General features: G+C 41.4%; 1 protein-coding gene across 1 annotated transcript in view; it reads left to right on the top strand.

The window, feature by feature from the left end:
• The window catches only part of TANC2 (tetratricopeptide repeat, ankyrin repeat and coiled-coil containing 2), a 483,987-nt gene that overhangs the window by 442,712 nt on the left and 15,729 nt on the right, over positions 1 to 25,546 (top strand). Inside the window, exons 16-22 of the mRNA XM_017882923.1 lie at positions 718 to 840; positions 1,393 to 1,629; positions 7,891 to 8,076; positions 11,231 to 11,324; positions 17,837 to 17,970; positions 18,869 to 18,992; positions 25,266 to 25,441. Coding sequence (XP_017738412.1) covers positions 718 to 840; positions 1,393 to 1,629; positions 7,891 to 8,076; positions 11,231 to 11,324; positions 17,837 to 17,970; positions 18,869 to 18,992; positions 25,266 to 25,441 — 1,074 coding nt within the window. The remainder of the gene's footprint in view (positions 1 to 717; positions 841 to 1,392; positions 1,630 to 7,890; positions 8,077 to 11,230; positions 11,325 to 17,836; positions 17,971 to 18,868; positions 18,993 to 25,265; positions 25,442 to 25,546) is intronic.

The raw sequence follows: 25,546 nt of genomic DNA, 5'->3' as shown, positions 1-25,546 counted from the left end.
CGCCCGGCTAGTTTTTTGTATTTTTTAGTAGAGACGGGGTTTCACCGTGTTAGCCAGGATGGTCTCGATCTCCTGACCTCGTGATCCGCCCGTCTCGGCCTCCCAAAGTGCTGGGATTACAGGCTTGAGCCACCGCGCCCGGCCCACTGGATCTTCTACATCTGGCCTGTAATCAAAAGGAACCATAGAAAGTGTGGAGAAATATGCAGGAAGTTTTGGAGCCAAGCCTGGACAAGACATACTACTTATGCCCTCATTTTATTCACCAGAATTCAGTCACATTGCCTACCTAACTGTAAAGGAGGCTGGGAAATAGAGTTTTTCCAAATGTTCAGGAAGAAAATGAAATGGAAATCAGTGATCACATTGCATTATTTCTACCACAGTGTGTAATTTAATAACTTGAATTTAAGATATTTATTGAAGAAGGCTAATAAAAAAGATATGGAAAAATAAATTATATCCAGATATAACAGAAAAGAGAGGTGTTGAGTGGATGTGTTGCTAAGGGCTGCAGAGATAGAGACCATTTAAGTTAGCTTGTTCCTGCAGGACTGGTCTTTGTCCCCCCACCTAGGCTTTGCTTGGCATGAACATTGTTAGGGTGAGGCTCCACTCTCATTCATTAGTACCAAAAACAAAGAGGCCACTAATTCACCACTGATGCTACTTTTTTTTGCTGGGCTACTAATTTAATTGTCTGTACTTCTTATTCAGGGTTTGAGTAAAAAAGTTGGTGTATCATCCTCCATCCTCCAAGGTCTCTGGATCTCTTATAGCACAGAAGGTCTTTCCATGGCACTGGCGTCTTTACGAAATCTCTACACTCCAAATATAAAGGTAAATTTATAAAGAAATTATAAATATAAGGAATTAACTATGAAAAAATAAAACTAGAAGGACATTAACTATTTAGTTGATCTTTGACTTGCTTAGTCTTTTATTGATCTTAGTCTTTTATTGATAATTTAATATATTTTAAATTGTTAAATTTTATTCTATAAATTGGAGACTAGCTCCATTGTCCTCTTACCTTCTATAAACTGACTCTGACATGTGGGATCAGGTCCTGCTGGTTCCAAAGAGTAAATTGATCTCAGGTAGCCCTTGTCTTGGTGTAGGAGCTTTTCTGACCAAAAGCTCACTTCATAGAGACTGTGTTCAGCACCACAGTATGGGAGGCAATTGCTCTAGCTACTATACCATTTATGTAAAGGAGATATTTTCTATTATCTACCAAAGGAAAAGAAAAAGGAGCAAATGAGATTATAAAATAAAGCAATTACTAAATGCTACTAGACACTTGTAGAATCTTAGATGGTTTAATAAAAGACAACTAAAAGGATGTGACTGCTGTTTGTCTAATTATTAGTTGTGTTTATTTATTTCTAGGTCAGCCGACTGCTGATTTTGGGAGGTGCCAATATTAATTACCGGACAGAGGTTTTAAATAATGCTCCAATTCTTTGTGTTCAGTCCCATCTTGGTTACACAGAAATGGTAGCCCTGCTGCTGGAGTTCGGCGCCAACGTGGATGCCTCTTCTGAAAGTGGCCTGACTCCACTGGGATATGCTGCAGCAGCAGGGTACCTGAGCATTGTGGTGCTGCTGTGCAAGAAACGGGCCAAGGTACTGGCTGCCCAGCTCTGCTGCTTTTCTTCCCTTTTTCTTTCTTTTCGATGCATACTCTTTCTTATCTCCAGTGTTACCTCATGAGTCTGGGTAGAGTATATCAAACCGTGATGGAGAGCAGATCAGAGAGAGTGCTGGTTCTGCATATGTTCAGGGCCACTGCCATCCATCCTGCAGGAGCACACAGTTCTAAACCCTTTTGAGAGGTACTTGGGAAACTGCATTTGTCAGTAACCACAAAAAATTTCTACCTAACAACCCAGAAATGATCCACTAAGCTCAGAAGAAGCCTCTTTTTAACAGAGAGAGGAAGAAGAAGTGAGGGAGCAAGGAGACTGCAATGGCAGGTCTGGACCAAATGATACCTGCGGGCTCTAAGCCTTCCATGTGTAGAGAAGAAAACTTAGCCATGGAGATGAGAACAGGATCAGACACCTTCATCCTGTCCTTGAAGACCACCACTCTAGAGATACAGGGAGAAGATCATTCTCCCTGTTTATACTCAGACTGACCAAGGGCGCCTCAAAGTGCTTCTGTTAGTACTCATCAGTTCTCTTTGAAAACATTTACAAAATATGTTTGCTTTATGTATAAAAATTTGATTTCACAATATTGGTGAAAAGAAAAATGCTGGCCTCACAAATATAGGACTCTGGGAAAAAATCTTGGCCTCATTGTATTTTGTTTCAGTCCTGAAAACAAACTGAGGACTTTAGTGGTTTCATAGTGAAATATAAGTCATAGTATGACTTCATTCTGAGGTGTCCAGTGCTGTTACCAGGGGAAAAAGTGGGACTCCTCCACTCCTTTGGGAGCTGAGACGAAGGCCTCTCAGTGACATCTCAGAGCCTTAGAAGTTTACCCTAGCACAGTGATTGCCCACCTATGACATCCCGTTCATTTGAATGGACACCTCTGGAAACAGTGATAACTGGGCCTCATTACCATGTTCATTTTCTTTTTAGAGACAAAGTCTTGCTCTATTGCCTAGGCCAGAGTGCAGTGGCATGATTGTAGCTCACTGCAGTCTTCAGCCTCCCCAATAGCCAGGAGTATAGGTACGCGCCACCACACTCAGCTGTATTTTTTTCCTATTTTGTAGAGACAGGGTCTTGCTATATTGCCCAGAGGTTTGCTAAAATTCCTTAGATCAAGAGATCCTCGTTGCCAGGCGCAGTGGCTCAAGCCTGTAATCCCAGCACTTTGGGAGGCCGAGACGGGTGGATCACGAGGTCAGGAGATCGAGACCATCCTGGCTAACACGGTAAAACACCATCTGTACTAAAAAATACAAAAAACTAGCTGGGCGAGGTGGTGGGCGCCTATAGTCCCAGCTACTCGGGAGGCTGAGACAGGAGAATGGTAGGAACCCAGGAGGTGGAGCTTGCAGTGAGCCGAGATCACGCCACTGCACTCCAGCCTGGGCGACAGAGCGAGACTCCGTCTCAAAAAAAAAAAAAAAAAAGAGATCCTCCCACTGTGGCCTCCCAAAGTGCTAGGATTACAAGCATGAGCCACGGCACCCAGCCCTTCTTACTGTTGCTGTCACTTCATATTCTGATCTCAGCTGGGTCTTTCCTGCCGCTCAGCCCTTACACTGCCAAGCCATCCCTTTCTTCATCTTTCATTGTTTTCCCCAGAGCAGAAATGTAACTCATATGTACTTCTTTCAAGATCCTATCATGCCTCTTCTGCCCTTCATCACTGTGATCAAGCTCATCTCAAGGTGCCTATATCTCAAAACTCTTATCAGTTCTTACCTACACTCACCTCTACTTTGCCTTAGAGAAGGAAGTACTTACCTTCTCTTCCAGAGCAATTGTCTCCACCTCTACACTCTTAACCCACGATGTTGCTCATTCTCTCATGTTATTTCATTCTTTTTCTAAATGCACACTACCTTTTTTCTCAGTTTCTACAAACCTATGAATGTAGAAACCTATGTAACCTAAAAAGGAAATTTTCCTCTCCCTTGCTAACCAGAAGCAACATCCCGTCTCTTCCCTTTCACCTCTACCAAACCTGTCCTAAGAGTCCTCTGTACTGGCTACATTCACCTTATTACTCCTTAACCACTTGCATTCTGGCTTCCATGAATGAGAGGGGAGGCAACTCATTAAAATGATAAGCTTTAGGATCAAACACAACTGGGTCAAATCGTGTGTCCATACGTAATTTATATGAGGGCTTGAACAAGTCACTTAACCTCTCTCAGTCGCACTTTTTGTCTATTAAAAGGGTGTTAAAAGAGTCAGTGTAAGCATTGAAAGAGATAAAGCCTTTTTTTAAAAGAGGTGGTAAAGTCTCTTTTAATTTTATATAGTGCCGAATAAATAGTATCTGTAAACAAGAAAATAACCCAGCCTCCCTCCATTTTACCACGCTACTCTTTTAAAAGTCACTAATGACTGCCAGTCACCAAATAAAGCAGCTTTGTCTCATCCCTCACCTCTCTGAGCCCCTCCATAGTATTAGCAATTGTAAACTTTTTTTGGAGGTGGGAGACAGAGCCTGGCTCTGTCACCTAGGCTGGAGTGCAGTGGCACATTCTTGACTCACTGCAGCCTCTGCCTCCTGGCACATTCTTGACTCACTGCAGCCTCTGCCTCCTGGGTTCAAACAATTCTCCTGCCTCAGCCTCCCAAATAGCTGGGATTATAGGCGCACACCACCACGCCTGGCTAATTTTTGTATTTTTAGTAGAGATGGGGTTTCACCATGTTGGCCAGGCTGGTCTTGAACTCCTGACCTCAGGTGATCCGCCCGCCTTGGCCTCCCAAAGTGCTGGGATTACAGGCGTGAGCTACCGTGCCGGGCCAATAGTAAACTGTTAATGTTATTTCCCACTTCTCTGGCTGCCCCTCTCCTTCTTCTGATAGGACTATTCACTAGGATCCTCTGGTCTTCCTTCCATCCTCATACTCTCTATGGCTTCCGCATTAAAGTCATAGGCTTTGGCGTCAAATCTGACTGGGTTCTAGTTCTCCTACCTACATTTTGGTGACTCTTAACCCCAAATTGCTAATTTCTGAAAATGTTTTTGAGCTGTAGTTTCACATTTGTAACTGCTTCCTTGTCAGGCATGTTCAGATCCCTGACTAGTTCCTCAGATCCAGCTTTCTAAAATCACTCATCATCTTGACCTTCCTCTTTCTGGATTTTCAAAGTCTGCTAATGTAGCCTCCATTTTTCTCAGAACTAGGGAGTCATTGACATCTTTCTCTCCTTTGCCCTTCCTAATTCATTTAGTGGCCAGCTCTTTTCAATGTTATCCTCAAAAGAGCTTGAGAAGCTACTCCTTGGTCTCTACCCCAACTGCCACTATCCTCCTGAATTATTCTTGGAGTCTTGTTGTGTAACAAACCCCTTTTTCAGATTCTCATCTCATCTATTACACACCATCCCCTTAGCTTTTGTAGAGCTTTTATTTTAAAGTAATTTTAGACTTTCAAAGATACTGCAAAAATAGTGCAGAGACCCAATACAAAGAAATGATACACGTTTGAGGAGATGGGTATGCTAATTAACCTAGTTTGATAATTACACCTTGCATACATGTATCAAAATATCACACTGTACCCCATAAATATGTACAGTTATTATGTGTCCATTTAAAATAATAAAAGCAAATAAAATAATTCTCTTGTAGGCAAAAGAAAAAAAATGCATAGAGTTTCTGTATATCCTCCATTCAGCTTCTCATAATGTTAACAGCCTAAGTAATTGTAGTCTAATTGTCAAAACCAGGAAATTAATTTGGTGATAATACTATTAACTAATCTACAGACCTTACTGAAATTTGTCCAACTGTCCCACTGATACCTTTTCTGTGTTAGAGAATCCAGGTCGGGATCCCACGTGACATTTGGTGTTGTGCCTCCTTAGTCTCCTCCAACCTGTGAGAGTTTCTCCGTCTTTGTTCATCTTTTATGAGCTTGACAGTTTTGAAGAATACCAGCCAGTTGTTCTGTAGAATGTTTTTCAATTTTAGTTTGTCTGACGTTTTCTCACTGTGAGATTGAGTGTACATATTTTTGGCAAGAATACCACATAAGCAATGCTGTACCCTTATGAAAATGCAGCACTTGAAGTCGCTGCTGTTGATAGGTCTTATTACAGGTGGTGGTAGCCTCAGTCACTTGGCGAAGGTAGTGTCTTCCAGGTTTCTCAGCTCTGAAGTTAACTGTTTTTCCTTTTGTAATTAAGAAATATCTTTTAGGGTTTTGCTTTTGAGACTAGAAAGATAGACATCCTGGTTCTCGTCATACTTTTGTCCACTAATATTAGGATCCATCAGTGATTCTTAGTGCAATAATTTTTTTTTTATTATTTATTTATTTTTTTTAGAGGAGTTTCACTCATGTTGCCCAGGCTGGAGTGCAATGGCACAATCTCAGCTCACTGCAATCTCCGCCTCCCAGGTTCAAGTGATTCTCCTGCCTCACCCTCCGGAGTAGCTGGGATTACAGGCACCTGCCACCACACCCAGCTAATTTTTGCATTTTTTAGTAGAGATGGAGTTTCACCGTGTTGACCAGGCTGGTCTCGAACTCGTGACCTCAGGTGATCCACCCACCTCAGCCTCTCAAAGTGCTGGGATTACAGGCGTGAGCCACCATGCCCAGCCACTGCAATAATTATTACTTTGGTGTTTGCCTAACAATGATTTTCTACTTCCATCATTCCCTCAACATTTATTAATTGAAATTTTACTGTAAGGAAAAGTGATCTCTTCTCCCCCATGTATTTATTCAAATATTTATTGATATTACTATGAAGTCATGGATATTTATTTTATTCTATAGCCTGAAATCCATTGCTATTATTATTCATTTCGTTGTTCACGTTGCCCCAGATTTGGCCACCGGGAACTCCTTCAAACTGATTCCTGTGTCCTTTCAACTTTTGAGCACTTTCTAACTTTCTGACACCACAAGATGTTCTAGTCTCATCTCTTACCCCAGTCCTGGAATCAACCATTTCTCCAAAGAGCCATGGTTTCTTTTATCCATTCGCTTAGTTCTTGAAAATGCAGTTCTGAACATGAAAACACTCAATGACTCCACTACCTATTGGTTAAAATTCAGACCACTTAGCCTGGCATTCAGAAATATCCATGCTCTGTCCCAAAAGACCTTTTCAGCCTTAGAGTTTAAACTTCCCTTTCATTTGCCCTACTCCTACAAAAACTAGAATACATTAATCATTTTCCATCTCAGCCAGTCAAGATAGACCTTTCTATCTGAATCTGTTCCTGATTCTAGTCAGGAATTAATCTTTCCTTCCTCTGAAATGTTATTGCACTTTTACTTTCCTTTAGATTTATTGTATACTCCTTTGTTGGACAGGCTCTTGTCACTGTCCTTGTTGGAGAGTCCTTGAGAGCAGAACCTATATATTACTGTCTTATTCACCTAAGTGCTATTTTACACACACTCTGTATTCAGTAAATATTCACTATGTGGATGGCTGGGTGGAACTGAAGTCAGTAGGAAAGCCAGAAACAGAACTTATGTTTTCAACTGATCTAACTACAACAGGACAAGTACCACCTACCTACCAGAAAAGGCTACTCACCTAATGAAAGGACACTCATCTATTGAAACGAAGGCCCTTCTGGTAAATCGATCTGATCAGAGTCTTCTTTCAACCTAAACTTGTAACCAACACTGAAATTATAAAGACTGCTATTGATGCAATAAGCCGGAAGTGCCTCTAGCCATTTGGGGCGGATCTTTGAGAGTCTTCCCTCCTGCTGGAAGAGAGAAGCAGACTTTGCCAAAGTTTGGTGGTCAAATGATTCATGATATGAGATGTTTTGCTTCTTTGGAAGGCCAAAAAATTGTAGCTTCATGTTTTTCTTCCTTTTTTTGATTTCAAAGATAATTTTTTTTATGTCAGCAGAGCTACCAGTTTCTCAAATCTTGTTCTAAAAAGAACAATTTGAGGAGACAAAGAAGAATTTACCTCAGGAAGACAAAGCTCAAGCTGAGAGTTTTGGTTTTGTTTTCTTTGAATGCGAAAACAAAAGTCTGACCTTTTCTGAGGAAAAGAAGTTCTTCCCAGAGGGACATTTAGCATAGTTGTAGCTCAGTAATAATCTAGGCTGAGCAATCTCCTGAATTTGCTCAGAGATTGGTTCCAGGAATGAAAAGGATGATTCTTAGTAGTCTAGACTTGTGCAGTGGTGGTTGTGACTAGATTGTGAGTTCAGCCACAAGTCTGTGTTCACACAGATCTCCTGTCCTCTCCTCTTAGGTGGATCATTTGGATAAGAACGGGCAGTGTGCTTTGGTTCATGCTGCACTCCGAGGTCATCTGGAGGTTGTCAAGTTTTTGATTCAGTGTGACTGGACAATGGCCGGCCAGCAGCAAGGAGTATTTAAGAAGAGCCATGCCATCCAACAGGCCCTCATTGCTGCAGCCAGCATGGGTTATACTGAGGTAAGAAGTAGGCAGTAGGATTGTTTTTTCAAGCTGTGTATTGAAGGACCTAGGAAACCAGGAGAAAAGATCGCATGAAGACAAAATTGCCGACCAAATTAATGTGAATTCGTGATCGCTGCTCTGAATAATAAGGAGATTAAACCCCATGAAGCACTTTACTCAAATGCCAAGGTCCCTCAAATTATAGGTATAGAAAGGTGTGAGTTGGAAAGGACCATGGAAATGATCTAATTCTTCTCCATGTTTTCCTCCCTGTTTAACAGACAGTGGCACCAAGGCTCAAAGAGATGAATTATTGAGGTGTAGTCACATGGTTAGGTAATGTGGCACAGGAACAGCATAACATTTAGTATCTCGGAAGGACCAGGTTTGAGTCCCAGCCTCGCCACTCGCTAACTCTAGACCTTGAACAATTTACCTAATCTCTTAGAAGTTTGGTTTCCCGTCAGCAAAGTGGAACTAATAAACTCCTTTATACAAGGCTATTATAAGGGATGCTTGGTAAACTGTTAAACATTATAGTTTATTTATTAATGATAGGAACAATAGTAGTGGCAAATGTAGGGAATTGGTAGTGTGCTAGGAAATGTTTAACAACCAACCCTGAGGAGGGGTGTGGGGTGGAACAGGGGTGTGTGTTTGTGTGTGTGTACATACGTTTATTATAAATTTTACTGATAAAATGTGTTCCCATGGAATGCTGCACAGTCATAAAAAGAACAAAATAATGTCCTTTGCAGCAACATGGATGCAACTGAAGGCCAATATCCTAAGCAGATTAACACAGGAGCAGAAAACCAAATACCACATGTTCTCATTGAAAGTGAGAGCTAAACATTGAGTACTCATGGACATGAAGAGACAACAGTAGACACTGGGGACTGCTGGGAGGGGAGAGGAAGGGGAAAGGGTTGAAAAACTGTTGAGTATTATGCTCACTACCTGGGTGATGGGATCATTTGTGTCCCAAACCTCGGCGTCATCCAGTACACCCATGAAACAAACCTGTACATTCACTGCCCTTGAATCTACAATAAAAGTTGAAATAATTTTTTTAAAAAAAGAGGCCAGATGCGGTGGCTCTTGCTTGTAATCCGAGCACTTTGGGAGGCCAAGGCAAGGGATCACCTGAGGTCAGGAGTTTGAGACCAGCCTGGCCAACATGGTGAAACCCTGTCTGTACTAACAACACAAAAATTAGTTGGGCATGGTGGTAGGCATCTGTAATCCCAGCTGCTTTGGAGGCTGAGACAAGAGAATCGCCTGAACCCAGGAGGTGGAGGGTGCAATGAGCTGAGATCACGCTATTGCACTCCAGCCTGGGTGACAGGAGTGAAACTCCATCTCAAAAGAAGCAAACAAAAAGAGTATGTTGCACACAACTTACAAATAATAATGAACTATATAGTACTCTTAATTGAATGCTTTTGTTGATTTTTGCCACATTTGTAGCTAACCTATGGTTGTAACTTATAACCAAAGTTTGACAAATGAAGCTGCATCCCAGTTTGCTCTTTTCTCAATAACTCTATTGCCGTTAAATCTGATATGTGATCTACTGTTAAACTACTTCTCATCCATATACAAACTATGTTCATTAAACTGAAGCCTCTTTCAGTTTTAGCACTAAATGAAGCCCTGATTTATAATGTTTGCCAGCTTCGAGGGTGTAAACACTCCCATCATGGCCAATTTCAAGCTACCAATGTGACATCACTGAAACAAAGGTGGGAGGAGATGCCCAGCAGCACATTGTTACGTAATATTCCCACCGTGCAGACATGCACAATCAATATAAATAACTTCAACAGCATAGATAATAGTAAGATATAGTTAAATCTTAGGAAGTTGCAGGATAAGAGTATTCTTTAACCTTTATTTTTAATGTTAGTTTATTTAATTGCTATTTGATTTCTAATAAACAACTGGCTTTCAGAATTTCTGAGAATTTAACAGTCAGCTTTCATGGGCCAGTGCAAGCATGGGATAATCAGCAAAACAGCTACCGTATCAACTGAGCTGACATGTCACCAAGGGAGTGTTAAGTAATACTAAAATTTGTATCATCTATGGGAGGTTTTTTAACCCTGTGCAGTCAAATTCCCGGAAACAGAACTGTCACTTTTCGGTGTGTTTAGAGATTATTCTCCCTTTACTAGTTCTAGAACAGTCCTTATACATCTGAGAGGAAAAAGGAAGATAATCGCTTTACTCTGAGGAAATATAGGGCCAGGTGCAGTGGCTCACACCTGTAATCCCAGCACTTTGGGAGACCAAGGCAGGAGAATCACTTGAGGCCAGGAGTTCAAGACCACCCTGGGCAACATAGCAAGACCCCCCCCCCATCTCTGCCAAAAAAAAAAAAACTTTTTTAATTAGCCAGGTGTGGTGGTGTATGCCTGTAGTGTAGGTGTAAGACTGCAGTGAGCCATGAACACATTACTGCACTCCAGCCTGGGTGACAGAATGAGACCCTATCTCAAAAAAAAAAAGAAAGAAAAACAGGCCATCAGTTTTCTCATATTTATTTTCTCTGGCTTTTTTATAGGGAAGAGGAAGGATTGCTTCTTTAACTTAAATATTAAGATTATGTAATTTTTTTTGTTTGTTTTGAGGCGGAGTCTCGCTCTGTCGCCCGGACTGGAGTGCAGTGGCCAGATCTCAGCTCACTGCAAGCTCCGCCTCCCAGGTTTACGCCATTCTCCTGCCTCAGCCTCCCGAGTAGCTGGGACTACAGGCGCCCGCCACCTCGCCCGGCTAGTTTTGTATTTTAGTAGAGACAGGGTTTCACCGTGTTAGCCAGGATGGTCTCGATCTCCTGACCTCATGATCCGCCCGTCTCGGCCTCCCAAAGTGCTGGGATTACAGACATGAGCCACCGCGCCCGGCCAAGATTATGTACTTTTTTAAAAATCACATGCTATATAAGTGAATTGCATTCTAGAGAAAGGTGTAAACTGTACCTGATAGGACAGATGCACATCATGGAAGCTGTGGGTTTCTTTATTAGGACAGTCAGTTCTGATTCCTTTTGTGTGCAGGAGATTTAGTGATACTTGGATCATCCAAGCTATCTTCCAAACCTCACAGGCTAGTGTCATTAGCATAATTTTCCACCTGAAGTTTGAGCTGACACAACTTCTTGTTTCAGATTGTCTCCTACCTACTTGATCTTCCAGAAAAAGATGAAGAGGAAGTAGAGCGAGCACAGATCAACAGCTTTGACAGTCTCTGGGGAGAGACAGGTACCTCTCATGAACATTGCTCTCAAGAATGTGTTGTGTTTGTGTGGACTCTCGTATGTCGCCCCCCTATTTTTTCCCTGACATACATTTGGCAGTCCTCTGTCTCAGGCTTTTGTATTGGAGACTGATTCAGCCAAACTAAACGGCAATTTTCCTCTTTCAGTCCTCTTTCCCTGTGGAATCTCCATACTCTGCACCAGAGTCTTCTTCCAAACAAAACTTTTTCCCTCTCTTGTTTCCAAATATTTTTAAAAGACTGAAAGATACCTTACAATGTGCCAAACCAGAGCAGAAAATAATTGTGGCCTCTCTCCTTTTTATGTGATCCTTGTAGTAGTTAGGAATAAATATTTCTCCCATCAAAATAACTCCTCTTGCATTTGTTAACCAGGATATTAAATTTTCACCCACACCTCTGGCTTAACCAAATGTTACTGTGGTAGCATGGTATATGACACAATTAATCTCATATATTGTGAGTTAAGTTGCTATCTGGATGCACAATGAGGGCCCAGCCTCATGCAATTCCTGTTGGTCTGGAGCAAATCACTGTCTGTATTGTTCAGTACTTACGATGCAAACAGAAGCCTCTTCCTTGTGGCCTTTGCAGGCAATGATTGTTGTCTTCCCTGCAAGTCTGTAAACTGCAGCATCTGGAGAAACATTAGTAACCTTCGATGTATTTTTATGAAACCAGGGCAATGAAAACTGTAGAGTAACCACAGATATGTGTCATATTTTCCAGGAGAAGTAAACCAATATTGAGATGGCCAATTTAGGGAGAATATTTTACAATGCATACAAGAAGGGTATACATTTGGGTTAGGATAAGAGTGTTATGAAAAATAAGAGGTTCTTGAACTCATTTAAATTTATAAAGACCTATTGTGGCATTTCTTCTCGTGACAAAGTCTTACACACATTTCTTAACATCATGTGGAATGGTCCAAAACTCAGGAATTTGCTTCTCGAATAATCCCTCCTTTTGTAAGATCCAAAGGGAACAGATGCCTGGCAGCTGCAGCTTAAGAGTCCATGACAGATTAAAGGAAAGTGTACAGCTGGAAACAGCTGCTGTCTCTGGAGCCCCATCCTGAGGGAAGCCAGAGGACAGACCGAGGGGAAGGAACTGGGCAGGACATCAGCCACTCTGGAGTATGCATGTGTGTATGACCTAGAGCTGCAGGAGGGACATGTTGGTGTGCTTCTGTCAGCACAGCCTTCACCAACAGTGTTGCCACATCTCCAGCAGACCCTTTGTTGCTAAGGACATGACGGTGTAACCATTGACAGCAGCAGAAAGAGTCATGTCCCCATGGTGATAATGAATAGAAATTACAAGACTAATAGTCATAGCGATGAATATCAAACACATTCTAATGGTGTACTTGAAAGAAATCCTTAAAAATGTTCAAGAAGGGCATGAATTAAATGGAGGACTTATTTTTATTAACATGAATTTCTTATTTTAGAATAAAATTTTATGGCCTCAGGATTTTTAAAATATTTCATACCTTTAAAGTGTACAATAAATGTTTACAGTGAATTTTGTACATAGGTACCATATCTCAAGATTTTTTTTTTTTGCAACGGAGTCTCGCTCTGTCACTCAGGCTGGAGTGCAGTGGCGCGATCGGCTCACTGCAAGCTCCGCCTCCTGGGTTCACGCCATTCTCCTGCCTCAGCCTCCCGAGTAGCTGGGACTACAGGCGCCCGCTATCATGCCCGGCCAATTTTTTTTGTATTTTTAGTAGAGACGGGGTTTCACCGTGTTAGCCAGGATGGTCTCGATCTCCTGACCTTGTGATCTGCCCGTCTCAGCCTCCCAAAGTGCTGGGATTACAGGCGTGAGTCACCGCGCCCGGCCTCAAGATTTTAAAAAATCAAAACTTCATGTCAGTTTGCTTATAATCAGAACTATGTTATGTTTGACTTATGCATATATACAATATAATTATAATATTATAAACATAAAGAGCTACTTAAACATGAGTTAAGTTGAAATTTATTTGTAATATGATTTCTTTTTTTTTTTTTTTTGAGATGGAGTCTCACAGTGTCCCCCAAGCTGGAGTGCAGTGGCACAATCTCAGCTCACTGCAACCTCTGCCTCCTGGGTTCAAGTGATTCTCCTGCTTCAGCCTCCCGAGTAGCTGGAATTACAGGTGTGCACCACCACACCTGGCTAATTTTTTTTTTTTTTGTATTTTTAGTAAAGTTTTTTTTGTGTTTCGCCATGTTGGCCAGGCTGGTCTCAAACCCCTGACCTCAGGTGATCTCCCCACCTCAGCCTCCCAAAGTGCTAGGATTACAGGCGTGAGTCACTGCACCTGGCTGTAATACAATTTCTATATCTATGAAAAATTATTTCAGAAAAATTCTGGAAAATAATGTTATTATGTGACAATGACCCTACAGCTCATCACTAGTATAGAACGGACTTTGATGCACTTTTCTATCTACAGTGATGTTTATTAAACATACATGTGCCTTTCTAACTTATAGCACATGATGATTTAAATTTTTTAGTGACCTATTGAATTATGATGCTTCCTCCCATGACAAAATCTTATACATATTTTTGCATTTTTATATGTGGTTTGTGGTCTGTGACCCAAAGCTAGTTGGTGGGGGCTTATATCTGCAACCAGGACCTAAGTGACAATTTTTAACCTAAGGAAAATAACAATGGTCATGATGTTTCCTATAATATGTATCACTTACTCTATCAAATCTGAGACACCATTAACTTTAAGAAAGTATATATCCAGTATTTTGTGCCACTACAAAAACAAACAACTTCTGCCAACTATATTGACACGACACAATTCTTTATTATCACATTAATTGTAAGATGCATTCCAATTTTGGAGATGTTAAAATGTAGAGGGAGAAAGTGAATCTTAGAATATTAATTGGGGTGTGATTTTTAGATATCAAGATTTTCTGAAGGCAGATCACTAGAGCCTCCTGGTTGCTTTCATCCTCCATTTGTAGCCTCTTTCTCTTTCCAGATGTTACAACCAGCTTTCACCATCTGCTGACCCCCTCCCATCCCATAGGGTTTTCACAGACTTCTTATGGAACACCACAAAAGAAAAGCAAACAAGGTGACAAGACTGTTCACCACACCTTCCTCTCCCTTATGTTGTGGGCACAGACCAGGACCAGCACTGAGAGCTTCTAGCAACTCTGGAGGCCAACCCTGGAAATATATGGCCCCAAAAAGAAACCAAATTTTACAAAATAAACTTACTAGATTCCTTTAATTCCTGCCCTCATCATCTTTTGCCTAGATTATTTCAGCTACCTCCTAATTGAGCTTCTGCCTCTGGCCTCACCCTTTTGTGATACATCTCTCAGACTTCAGCCAAAGTGATCTTTTTAGGCCATAGTCTGTTTGGGTCACTTTCCTGCTTACTGACCTTCATTTACTACTTGTAGGATTAAGTCCTTTAATGTAGCATAAAAAGACCAGTAATTATCTCCAGCCTCATATATTGCCTGTCTTCTCCAGTAATTCCAATAACAGTAAGCATGCTGTTTTCCCCTCAGTGCCTTTATTCATGCTCTCCCTTGGCCCACCCTACACCTTCCATGCCTGTAAATCTCCTGCTCATCTTTCAGCCTCTAGCTCACATTATCTTCTCTACCTGGAGGCCATCTCAGAAACCTCTTCCTCTGTGCCCTCCCTCATACCAAGGACATATCTCCATTGTATATATCACACTCTATATTAACATATTCATCTGTTTCCTTAACCATGAGTTCTTTGACAGCAGAGACAGTGTCTGACAAATAGCTCGATAAATGTTTTATTAATGGTATTTTGGATAGCAGTGATCAGTTTATTTCTCCCCAGCCACTTCCCCCTCCTCCCCCACCCCTTGATCTTACACGACCTGTCTGTGCTGGACTCTTCCAAGGTTGAAAGTAGATGAAAGAGTCATTTGCATCTCTGCATTCTCTTTGCTGTCAGCATCCCATCCAAGCAGACTCTGGCTGTTTCCCCAACTCTGAGCTACATCCTGTCTGCCTCTTCCAACTCCTTAGATGTTTCCCTTTGAAAAAAGACCGTTTCTGTCAGATCATCTTGTCAGATGCTGACAAGCTAGGGAGCAAATTCTGTTACTGCTCTTTTAGGAAGAAAGTTGGCTCCTAACTGCTCTGTTTGCAGTTTGGTGTTTTCTAGAATTGGCTTTACCTTCATCTCCTTCCTTTTAGAAAGTTTTAACAGTTTTTGATAAATCTCATATAAAATCCAGCCATACAACTCCTTTCTCTTGGATTTTGAAAAGCCCAGATTCCATTTTACATAGTTGTGTTGTTCTGAGATGAAATTGGCCAGCTGTGTTAATAACCATGTCCAGCTATCAGCTGAAGGTTGCTGCCAAATGACATCATAACCTAAACAACAGAGATGATACAACAAAGAAAAAGGCCAAATGGAACATTCCCTCACATATAAATGTGTTATCCAGTGGGGAGAAATGGGGCATCCAGAGCAATAGAATTATCAGACTGGACAGTGTGGCTTTCCAGATGGGCACTGGTTGTGAATATTCAGATGTGTTCTGTGAACTGGCATCATTAGTGAGAGGCTTGGTTCTGAAATACTGTCTATATTTTCTCTAGGATGCTGCAAGTTCTTTCATGAAAAATAATGTATTTGGCCCCTTCACATACAGAGGTTTGCTGCAACCTTATCAACCTAGCAACTACTTTAAATGGGTTCAGAATGGGGGTTAGAAATTTTCCAAATGGTTTGTTTTATGCACCGAGATAATTCTTATGATTCCTAATAAGTGTCTATCCAGTCAAATTATTCAACTACTCTTGTGTTCTGACCCATATATAGAATTCACAATTTGTTTTCTAACCTATTAGAAATATGAACTTGAGAAAGAGGGAACATAGCTGATATTTAAAAAACAAGAAATAAAACTTCTTTATCCAGTAAATAATTATAGCCATTAACACCTGAGCTCATCCACTCAGGGTTGGAAATGACCCTCACCTCAGATAGGACCAAGCCACTGCCCTCCTGTAAGGAACTGAAAAGAAATGTCAATGTCAGGAGTTCCAAACTAAAACTGAAAATACACATAAGACAAGCCATAGATAGAACTGGTTGAAGAGTGCGTGTATCTTCTAAAATTACCACATTTTACTTGATAAGTCGTTCTTATCCTTGCAGAAGGAAGGAAAATGTTACTTGAAGGTTTATATTTGTGGAAATTACAGGTAGTTTTCATTTTGCATATGATTCAGTAGTGGATAAATTTGGCCAAGTCCAGAGACAAAATGCCATAATTTGCACTTAAGTGGAAACGAATGCAAATGTCCATTTGATATAAATTTTATTTGCTTCTCTGAATACATTTTAAAGTTTGCAAACTGCAGTATCTGTGCCTGCCAAATATTATTTTCTGGTTTGTTACTGGAGTAGGAGGCCATAATAAAAGAAGGACCTGCTGACTACTACATCAACTTTTTAAGTCAATTTGGAAAAAAAAAAATCTTTATCCTCTTTATTTAAAATGAAGTATAACTCCTACATGTTCTAACAGTGTTTCCATCCTCCGTACCCCTCATTTTTTAAAACAATAGACTTGTGCACCTGAGATTCCACGGTTAAATGAAACAAATACGTATTTGTTAAAAGATAGACTTTGTATCTCCAGACTCCTCTTTCTGCTGTTGAAATGATACTCTGAGGGCCAAATAGGCCTTCGTAAAATCTCCTTTGTATCAGAGATCATATTGTCAGTGGATAGCGGCACAAGAAGAATGTTTCTGTTTTTTTCCTAATGTGTCTCTTAAACTCACTGTAGCTATTTTTACCTGTGACTTCATTATTTTATATTCAGAAGAAAATAGTCTTTGTCATACCTCTTCTCTCATCTCTAAGATTGCTACCTTGAATCATTCTAATCCTTATATTAAAAATGATTGCAAATGTACCAGAAACGTCTGTATCAACTAATGAAGAAAAAGAATGAAATGTGGCCCAAGACTTTGGACTGCAATTCCTAACTTTGGTTCTCTAGGATTAAGAGCCCAGGGTAGAGCTTGGCTGGGGGTAGTTCCCAGCTAATTCTAAAAAAAAAAAAAAAAAAATCTTTATCTCTGCAAAGATCTTGTCTTTAGATTCCACACACACGTAGACTAACAAAATTTGTAGCTAGGAAGAGGTACCAAACGAGAGGTAGACCAAAGCAGAGAAGATAGTCTAGTCAGGGAAAATGAAACCAAGTGAGTTTGATTAAAGGTGAGTTTTCAATAGATTTATTATTATTATAATTGTCCCCAAATATTGTGAGGCAATTTAAATGTGTATTTACTCATTATTTTTCTTTACAACTTTTCTTTAAGGAAAAGGTGGCAAAAATCATCATTCTTAGAAGTAAAGTAGCAATTACATTAATGAAACACAGGGATATGTCACGTTTAACATGGAGCACTGGAGAGGACAAGAACCACTATCCTCAGTCTTTGTTCTCTGCCCTTAGCCCTAACAGCTGCAGCCGGAAGGGGCAAACTGGAGGTGTGCCGTCTGCTCTTGGAACAAGGGGCAGCAGTGGCCCAGCCAAACCGCCGAGGGGCAGTGCCACTATTCAGCACAGTGCGCCAGGGCCACTGGCAGGTAAGCAGGGTGACCACTTCTGGTCCCTCAGGCAGGACTGAGTTCTATGTGAGGACTTCTGATACACAGAGCAAAATGATCACAAGTAAAGTTTGGGTTACCCAGCAGTGATCAGGTTTGAGGACTTGGACCTTTGTTGTGAATGTTCTGGTTAATTGAGAATACAACAGTTAACATTCAAAACGATCACTTTGTATAGAAGGACTAGCTACTTTTGTCCTGGTAATAGAGTGACCTCCTTCTCACATTACACAGTATCCAAAGTCTCCTTGGAAGGTTCATTTCTCAGCGAACTTACGCTAATCACTCACTTGCAGATGTCTGAGACTTACTGAAAGAAAATACAGTGAATGCAAATTCTAATGATACAATCCTTTTAGATGTTTGGATTCTGGATAAATGTTAATTTATACACTTAGGATGGAAAGGAAAGCACACTGATAATAATCTTCAGAAGTATTTCAATAGAAAAAAGGCTGTAGAAGCCAAACAGCCCTAAAGAGTTATCAGAGACACTTCATTAAGTTCAGTTCAGTTGGAAGTATTAACTGCAGGCAAATTTGCAACCACTAGAGGGCAATAAAGGAGTGATTTATGTTGGAACTTCCATTATGGGATTGTTTAATCCTACATCTTGACTGTTGTTAAGTTCTTTTTTACTTAGTAGCTGAGTCAGACATTGAGAGTTGAATCCTTCTCATTTGGCTGTCCCTAAGAGAGTTAGAGATTAAATCACATGGTACTAGGACTTTGCAGTTACTTCTAGAGGGTAGTGGAAAGATGCATAGAGGTGACTGGTACAGCAGTAGGAATTCCTACAGAGTATGAGATAGTGTGCACTTGTCTTCTCCACAGCTCTTCTTTGGGCTGATTGGTCCCTGTTTCTCTGCACTTGCAGATTGTTGATCTTTTACTCACCCATGGAGCTGATGTCAACATGGCAGACAAGCAAGGCCGCACTCCCCTGATGATGGCTGCTTCGGAAGGCCATCTAGGAACTGTGGACTTTCTACTTGCACAAGGTTAGTCTTGGGATGCTAGAGCTGGTTGGCCAGTGTCCATCAGTACCTGGTGAACTCATGATTTCCAGCAATGGATCCCAGGAGATGCTAAGAACAGATATTAATCCAGTTGGTTGGAAAATGAAAGGCTATCTCCTCCCCTCTTGTATTCAGTGTAGTGCTTCTAACTCTAATACTCTCTATTTCTTTATGACTTGAGGGATTTAAATAAAATTAACATATTCTAAATTCTCATTCAGATCAGTAGTCTCCAAACTTTGACTTTCAAAAAATATATACTCAATAAATGTTCATCTTCCAGGGATTGTGTTTTGACTTCAAGTTTATCAATTCTTTTGTAAGCCTGCACAACTAATATTTTTCTTGAATTCAAAGGAGGCAAATGCCAGTGAAGACCCCTGCTGACTGTGGGATCTTATTTGGGGGATCCAGATTTTTTTCTTTTTTTTTTGAGACGGAGTCTCGCTCTGTCGCCCGGGCTGGAGTGCAGTGGCCGGATCTCAGCTCACTGCAAGCTCTGCCTCCAGGGTTTACGCCATTCTCCTGCCTCAGCCTCCTGAGTAGCTGGGACTACAGGCGCCCGCCACCTCGCCCGGCTAGTTTTTTGTATTTTTTAGTAGAGACGGGGTTTCACCGTGTTAGCCAGGATGGTCTCGATCTCCTGACCTCGTGATCCGCCCGTCTCGGCCTCCCAAAGTGCTGGGATTACAGGCTTGAGCCACCGCGCCCGGCCTTGGGGGATCCAGATTATTACCCGTTGTAATAAATTCCTTTTGACACTTACCAACATCCACAAATTCCTGGTGAATGGGAAATAAGTTAAAGGAGATGTTGATCACACCACCATCGTAAAGCACGTCAGGCTCCTTTTGGTTGCTGTGACCTCCATCGCCTGTGCATAACGGTGGCTGCTGATGGTGGACCTCTGTAGTAGCAAAAGCTCATCACTGGTGACTCCGCAGTGCCATCTAGTGGAGCTTGAGCATTTGCTTGAAGCAAGAGGCAGTCAGAGGTGGTCATTCCAATTAGCCTCTGCTACTAGTAAACTGGACCCAAATGTCTGTAATTACATCCACAAGCACATGTACTTTCCTTCAAGGAAACCAACCTCCTGAAGAATTATGCCTAGGCCAGAGCAACTGAGGGTAGTTTAGGAAGAAATTTAGGTTTCTTCTAAGATTTCAAACTACAGCTCAATCAGAGACTTACTGGATCTTTAGCTGGATCCCTCAAGTAAGATTTGTTTCCACAGACTCAAGACTGGGTCAGAATCAGAGAGTTGCTCTTACAGGGTGCAAAGTGGCTCTTGCCTTCCCCATATAAGCTACCAAAGAAATTTGGCTTCATGATATCTATCTTCATTTCTGCTGGGGAAAGCAGGGAGGAGGGAGAATGTGCCTGAATTCTCAAGATAAGATGTGTCTGGAGTAAATATTCCAGAACAAACCAAGTCCACTGAAAGAGGCAGGACCTCTTGAGCCCCTGATAACCTCTAGATAGCTGCAAAGTACCTGTCATGTGCCAGTCGAGGCTCCGTAGTCCTAGATTCCAGGTATTTGTTCTCCCTTACCAGCGAAGACATTTTCATCTTTGTACTGTTTCATTTTTTTCCACATTTAAATGAGAGGCTTAATGAATTCAACAAAGATTTATTTAGGCTGTGTTGTTAGCAGAACACTATACTAGGAACTATGAGTGATTCTGATTTTTGTAATTAATATACTGTAATCTGTGCCTTCAAAGGGTCTATAATGTGGCAAGGAAGAGATGAAACAAAGATAAATACCTTAAAAAGCAGAGAATCCTGAGTGCTCTGATACAAGGGTCCTCTGAGTTAGACTAGGACAGACTTTGAAATTCGAAGAGGAAAAATGTTCTATATTTAGGGAGAGGAAGTAACCTAGATGAAAGGCCAAAGAGGAGTGACAGGTTTGGAGAAATATGTAGGCTGTCTAGTAAAGTGTAAGAGGACTACAGAAAATAAAATTGGAAAGGTATATGGAAATGGAAAAGGACCAAGTTAGAAGAATCTGGACTTAATTCTGAAGGAATCTGGAGAGGCTTTTAAAATTCTTAAATAAGGAATTGATGGTGGAGTTGTGCTTTAAAAACAATCACTCTGGCAGTATGTGAATAGTGGATTTGATAAAGGAGCCAGGAGATCAGTTAGGAAGCCCTTGTAATGGAACAGATGAGGCATAATGAGGTCCTAACCCAAGAGCAGTAGCTTTCAGAATAGAACAAAAGGGCTATGTGCAAGAGGTATTTTGGATGTGAAGTCTGATTAGATGTAGGAAATAAGGATAGAAGAGTTAAAGATAAGTCCAGAGTTGTAAGATGGACATTTGGAAGAATTGTGATTTCATTAACTGCAAGAGAAAGAAAAAACAGAAGAGGAAGATTACAAATTGGATTTTGGAAGTGTGTAACATATTATGGATTTGTTTCATATGTATCTCCTTCTAATTTCTTCTCTTTCCTTATCTTTGGAAAATCAGTTCATCTGTAATATACATCCAAAACTTTCTTATCCTACTTTTTCCACCACTGGATACTTTGTCCAGGAAATTTATAGATGTTGTATCTGAGAAAATGCCTTGGACTCTCTTCCGTATTTAATCTTATTCCATGTTAGAGTCAGTGTTTTAATTACAAACTATACTATTACATAAATGGCTCTCATCAGGATTAAGATATGGTCCCTTGCAGCTTTTCATCCTCCTGTGGGAAACCACAAACTCTCCTGACCTCTGGGGATGCAAAGGTGATAGGCTAGATAACTGCTGAGTAAACCCTGAGCCTGCTGTGGCAGGTCCTAAGCTCGAGCTGATACCTGAATCCTGACCAGCTGAGGGGGCAGCCAAGTGTCCTGGTGCAGTAACTTGGTCTCTGATGTAGTTAAATATGACTTGCCTACTGTGTGGAAAGAGTTGTCTTAGGTACTCTTCTAGCAAATAAATGATGCGCTTCTTGCCATCGAAGGCCTTACAGTCTGGGCCTTAAGAACCAGTTGTAGATTGGATTTTAGACTGATTACAAAGCAGCATGTCAAGTATGCTTGATCCTTTCAAGTGAAAATGGAAATGTTGAAGGGAAACAGATCCAGAATATGAAAGGGTGGGTGGAGAATTTAAAAGGGGGGAATGGAATTATTGAATAAGGCTGAGTAGTTTAAACTCTGAATTTCTTGTTTATTTGATTTGTATTTGTTTTTTGTTCTTGTTTTTGTCTTTTTTTAGACAAGGTCTTACTCCATCACCCAGGCTGGAGTGCAGTGGCGTGATCATAGCTCACCAAAGCCTGGAACTCCTGGGCTCAAGCAATGCTCCCATCTCATCCTCCCATCCCAGCCTTCCTAGTAGCTAAGACTACAGGCTCACACTACCACACCTGGCTAATTTTTTAGTTTTTGGTAGAGACAGAGTGTCACCATGTTGCCCAGGCTGGTCTCAGGTTTCTCGCCTCAAGCAGTCCTCCCACCTCGGCCTCCCAAAGTGCTGGGATTATAGGTGTGAGTCACTGCATCCAGTGAAATATTTATTTTTTTTAATTGACAAGTAAAAATTGAATATGCCATAATGTATTGCTTAACCATGAGGATAGGTTCAGAGAAATGCATTTTGAGAATTGTGTCCTCAGGTGATTTTGTCATTTGTAAACATCATAGAGTGCAGTTACACAAACCTGGACGGTATAGCCTACTACACACCTAGGCTGTATAGTACAGCCTGGTGCTCCCAGACTACAAACCTGTACAGCGTATTACTGCACTGAGTTACTGTGAATAGTTGTAACACAGTGGTATTTGTGTAGCTAAACATATCTAACCATAAAAAGGAGCAGTATTGTGTACAACATGATTTTTGTTTTGTTTTGTTTTGTTTTGTTTTGTTTTGTTTTGTTTTTGAGACGGAGTCTGGCTCTGTCGCCCAGTCTGGAGTGCAGTGGCCGGCTCTCGGCTCACTGCAAACTCCACCTCCCGGGTTTACGCCATTCTTCTGCCTCAGCCTCCCGAGTAGCTGGGACTACAGGCGCCCGCCACCTCGCCCGGCTAGTTTTTTTGTAGTTTTTTTTTTAGTAGAGACGGAGTTTCACTGTGTTAGCCAGGATGGTCTCGATCTCCTGACCTCGTGATCAGCCCGTCTCGGCCTCCCAAAGTGCTGGGATTACAGGCTTGAGCCACCGCGCCCAGCCCATGATGTTTTGATACAGGCTGTATATCCCTTATCTGAAATGCTTGGTTGTATATCCCTTATCTGAAACGCTTCTGTTGGGATTTTATTTTTTGTATTTTGAACTATTTGCATTATACTTACTGGTTGAGCATTTCTAATCCAAAAATGTGAAATCCAAAATGCTACAATCTGAATTTCCTTTGAGTGTCATGTTGGCCCTCAGAAAGGTTCAGATTGTGGAGCAGTTCTAATTTTAGATTTTCAGATTAGGGATACTCAAGCTATATATGTATACATTGTGGAATGGCTAACTCAAGCTACTTAACGTGTGCCTTACCTTACACACTTATCTTTTTTCTTCTGCTGAAAATGCTTAAAATGTACTTTCATAGCAATTTTCAAGTATATATTGTTATTAACTATCACTATGACTATAGTTAAGAACTATAGAGTAGATTTAGTCTACAGGTTAATAACCAATACAGTAGATCTCTTAAACTTATTTCTTCTTTCTAAGTGAATTGTATGTCTTTGACCAACATCTCCACAATCTCCCCCACCTCCTAGTTTCTGGTAACCACCATTTTATTCTTTGATTCTATGAATTTAACTTTATTAGATTAAACTCCAGATTTCTTTCGTGGCCTGGGCTCAGTGTCCTCTCATGTGTTTATTTTCCCCACCTGGGGAGGGAGAAAACATGTCCTGGGCTCCTATTTGATGAGACTGTCTCAAGGAGTTAGCACTATTATCAGTGGAAGGCTTCTGCTCAGTTCAGAAAACATTCACTGAGCTCCGGTGTGATAAGGGCCGAGGCAGCCAGATTACTTGAGGTCAGGAGTTCAAGACCAGCCTGGCCAACATGGTGAAACCCATCTCTATTAAAATACAAAATTAGGCCGGGCGCGGTGGCTCAAGCCTGTAATCCCAGCACTTTGGGAGGCCGAGACGGGTGGATCAGGAGGTCAGGAGATCGAGACCATCCTGGCTAACACTGTGAAACCCCGTCTCTACTAAAAAATACAAAAAACTAGCCGGGCGAGTTGGCAGGCGCCTGTAGTCCCAGCTACTCGGGAGGCTGAGGCAGGAGAATGGTGTGAACCTGGGAGGCGGAGCTTGCAGTGAGCTGAGATCCGGCCACTGCAAGGCAGCCTGGGCGAAAGCGAGACTCCGTCTAAAAAAAAAACAAAAAAATATATTAGAACTATAAGTTCATATACCAGAACCATTTAAAAAATATATAGACCGGATAGCTATTATTATATACTATACTAGATATTATATATATATATATATATATATAAATTAGCCAGGCGTAGTGTGCGTGCCTTTAATCCCAGCTACTTGGGAGGCTGAGGCAGGAGAAGTGTCTGAACCTGGGAGGTGGAGGTTGCAATGAACTGAGATTGGGCCACTGCACTCCAGCCTGGGCAACAGAGCAAGGCTCCATCTAGAGAGAAAAAAAAAGAGGAAGAAGAAGAAAACGCTCATTGAGAATTTATTACATGCAAATAGGATACATAAAAATAGATAAATAATGGAATAAGTTGACTTACGTTAAGCATATTTAAGATGAGGTAGCAGTGAACTGTGAGAAGCTTCTTAGAGGCAGGAGGATAGAGATAGTTCTTAGAGAATGGCAAGAAGTGAGGCAAGTCATGGGGGAAGAAAAGCTCTTCCACACACGTGGAGCAGCGTGACCAAGAGTGAGGATGCAGAAGGATTGACGGGAGATCCAAGAGGCAGAGAGTGAGGATGTGGGAGGATTGACGGGAGATCCAAGAGGCAGTGAGCACATCCATTTGGCCGAAGTGGAGGATTCTCACAGGGGAATAATAAAACAGGTATAGAGAGTAATTGGGAATAGATTGTGGATGACTTTGAATACCCAATAAAACAACTGGAATCTGTTTTATTGAAAGCTTGTAGGATGAACTTTTAACAGTTGAGATGTAACTGGCATACCAGGATCAGTCTTAAAATGGAAATAGTCCGGAAATGAGCGGTGTTCTTTGTAGGAGCATGCCCCTTCAGTGCTTCCCCTCCTGCTGTGCGTTTCCATGTCTCCTCAGCCCTGTGCTATCACTTGCCTTTGCAGGTGCCTCCATTGCTCTCATGGACAAAGAAGGATTGACAGCCCTCAGCTGGGCTTGTTTGAAGGGCCATCTCTCAGTAGTACGTTCTCTGGTGGATAACGGAGCTGCCACAGACCATGCTGACAAGAATGGCCGTACCCCACTGGATCTGGCAGCTTTCTATGGTGATGCTGAGGTGGTAAGTACCTTTAAACAAGCCTCAGGAGAGCAGAGAGAGGGCTGTTCTCCATCCATACTACCTGGAGTTGAAAGTGGAGTGATGTATTGATGATTCCTGATACAG

The sequence above is a fragment of the Rhinopithecus bieti genome, unplaced genomic scaffold, assembly GCF_001698545.2.
Source record: "Rhinopithecus bieti isolate Rb0 unplaced genomic scaffold, ASM169854v2 scaffold_12928, whole genome shotgun sequence".
In the NCBI taxonomy this organism is placed as follows: Eukaryota; Metazoa; Chordata; class Mammalia; order Primates; family Cercopithecidae; genus Rhinopithecus; species Rhinopithecus bieti.
Note: the sequence above shows the minus strand (reverse complement) of the source record. Positions and strands in the feature narration are given on the sequence as shown.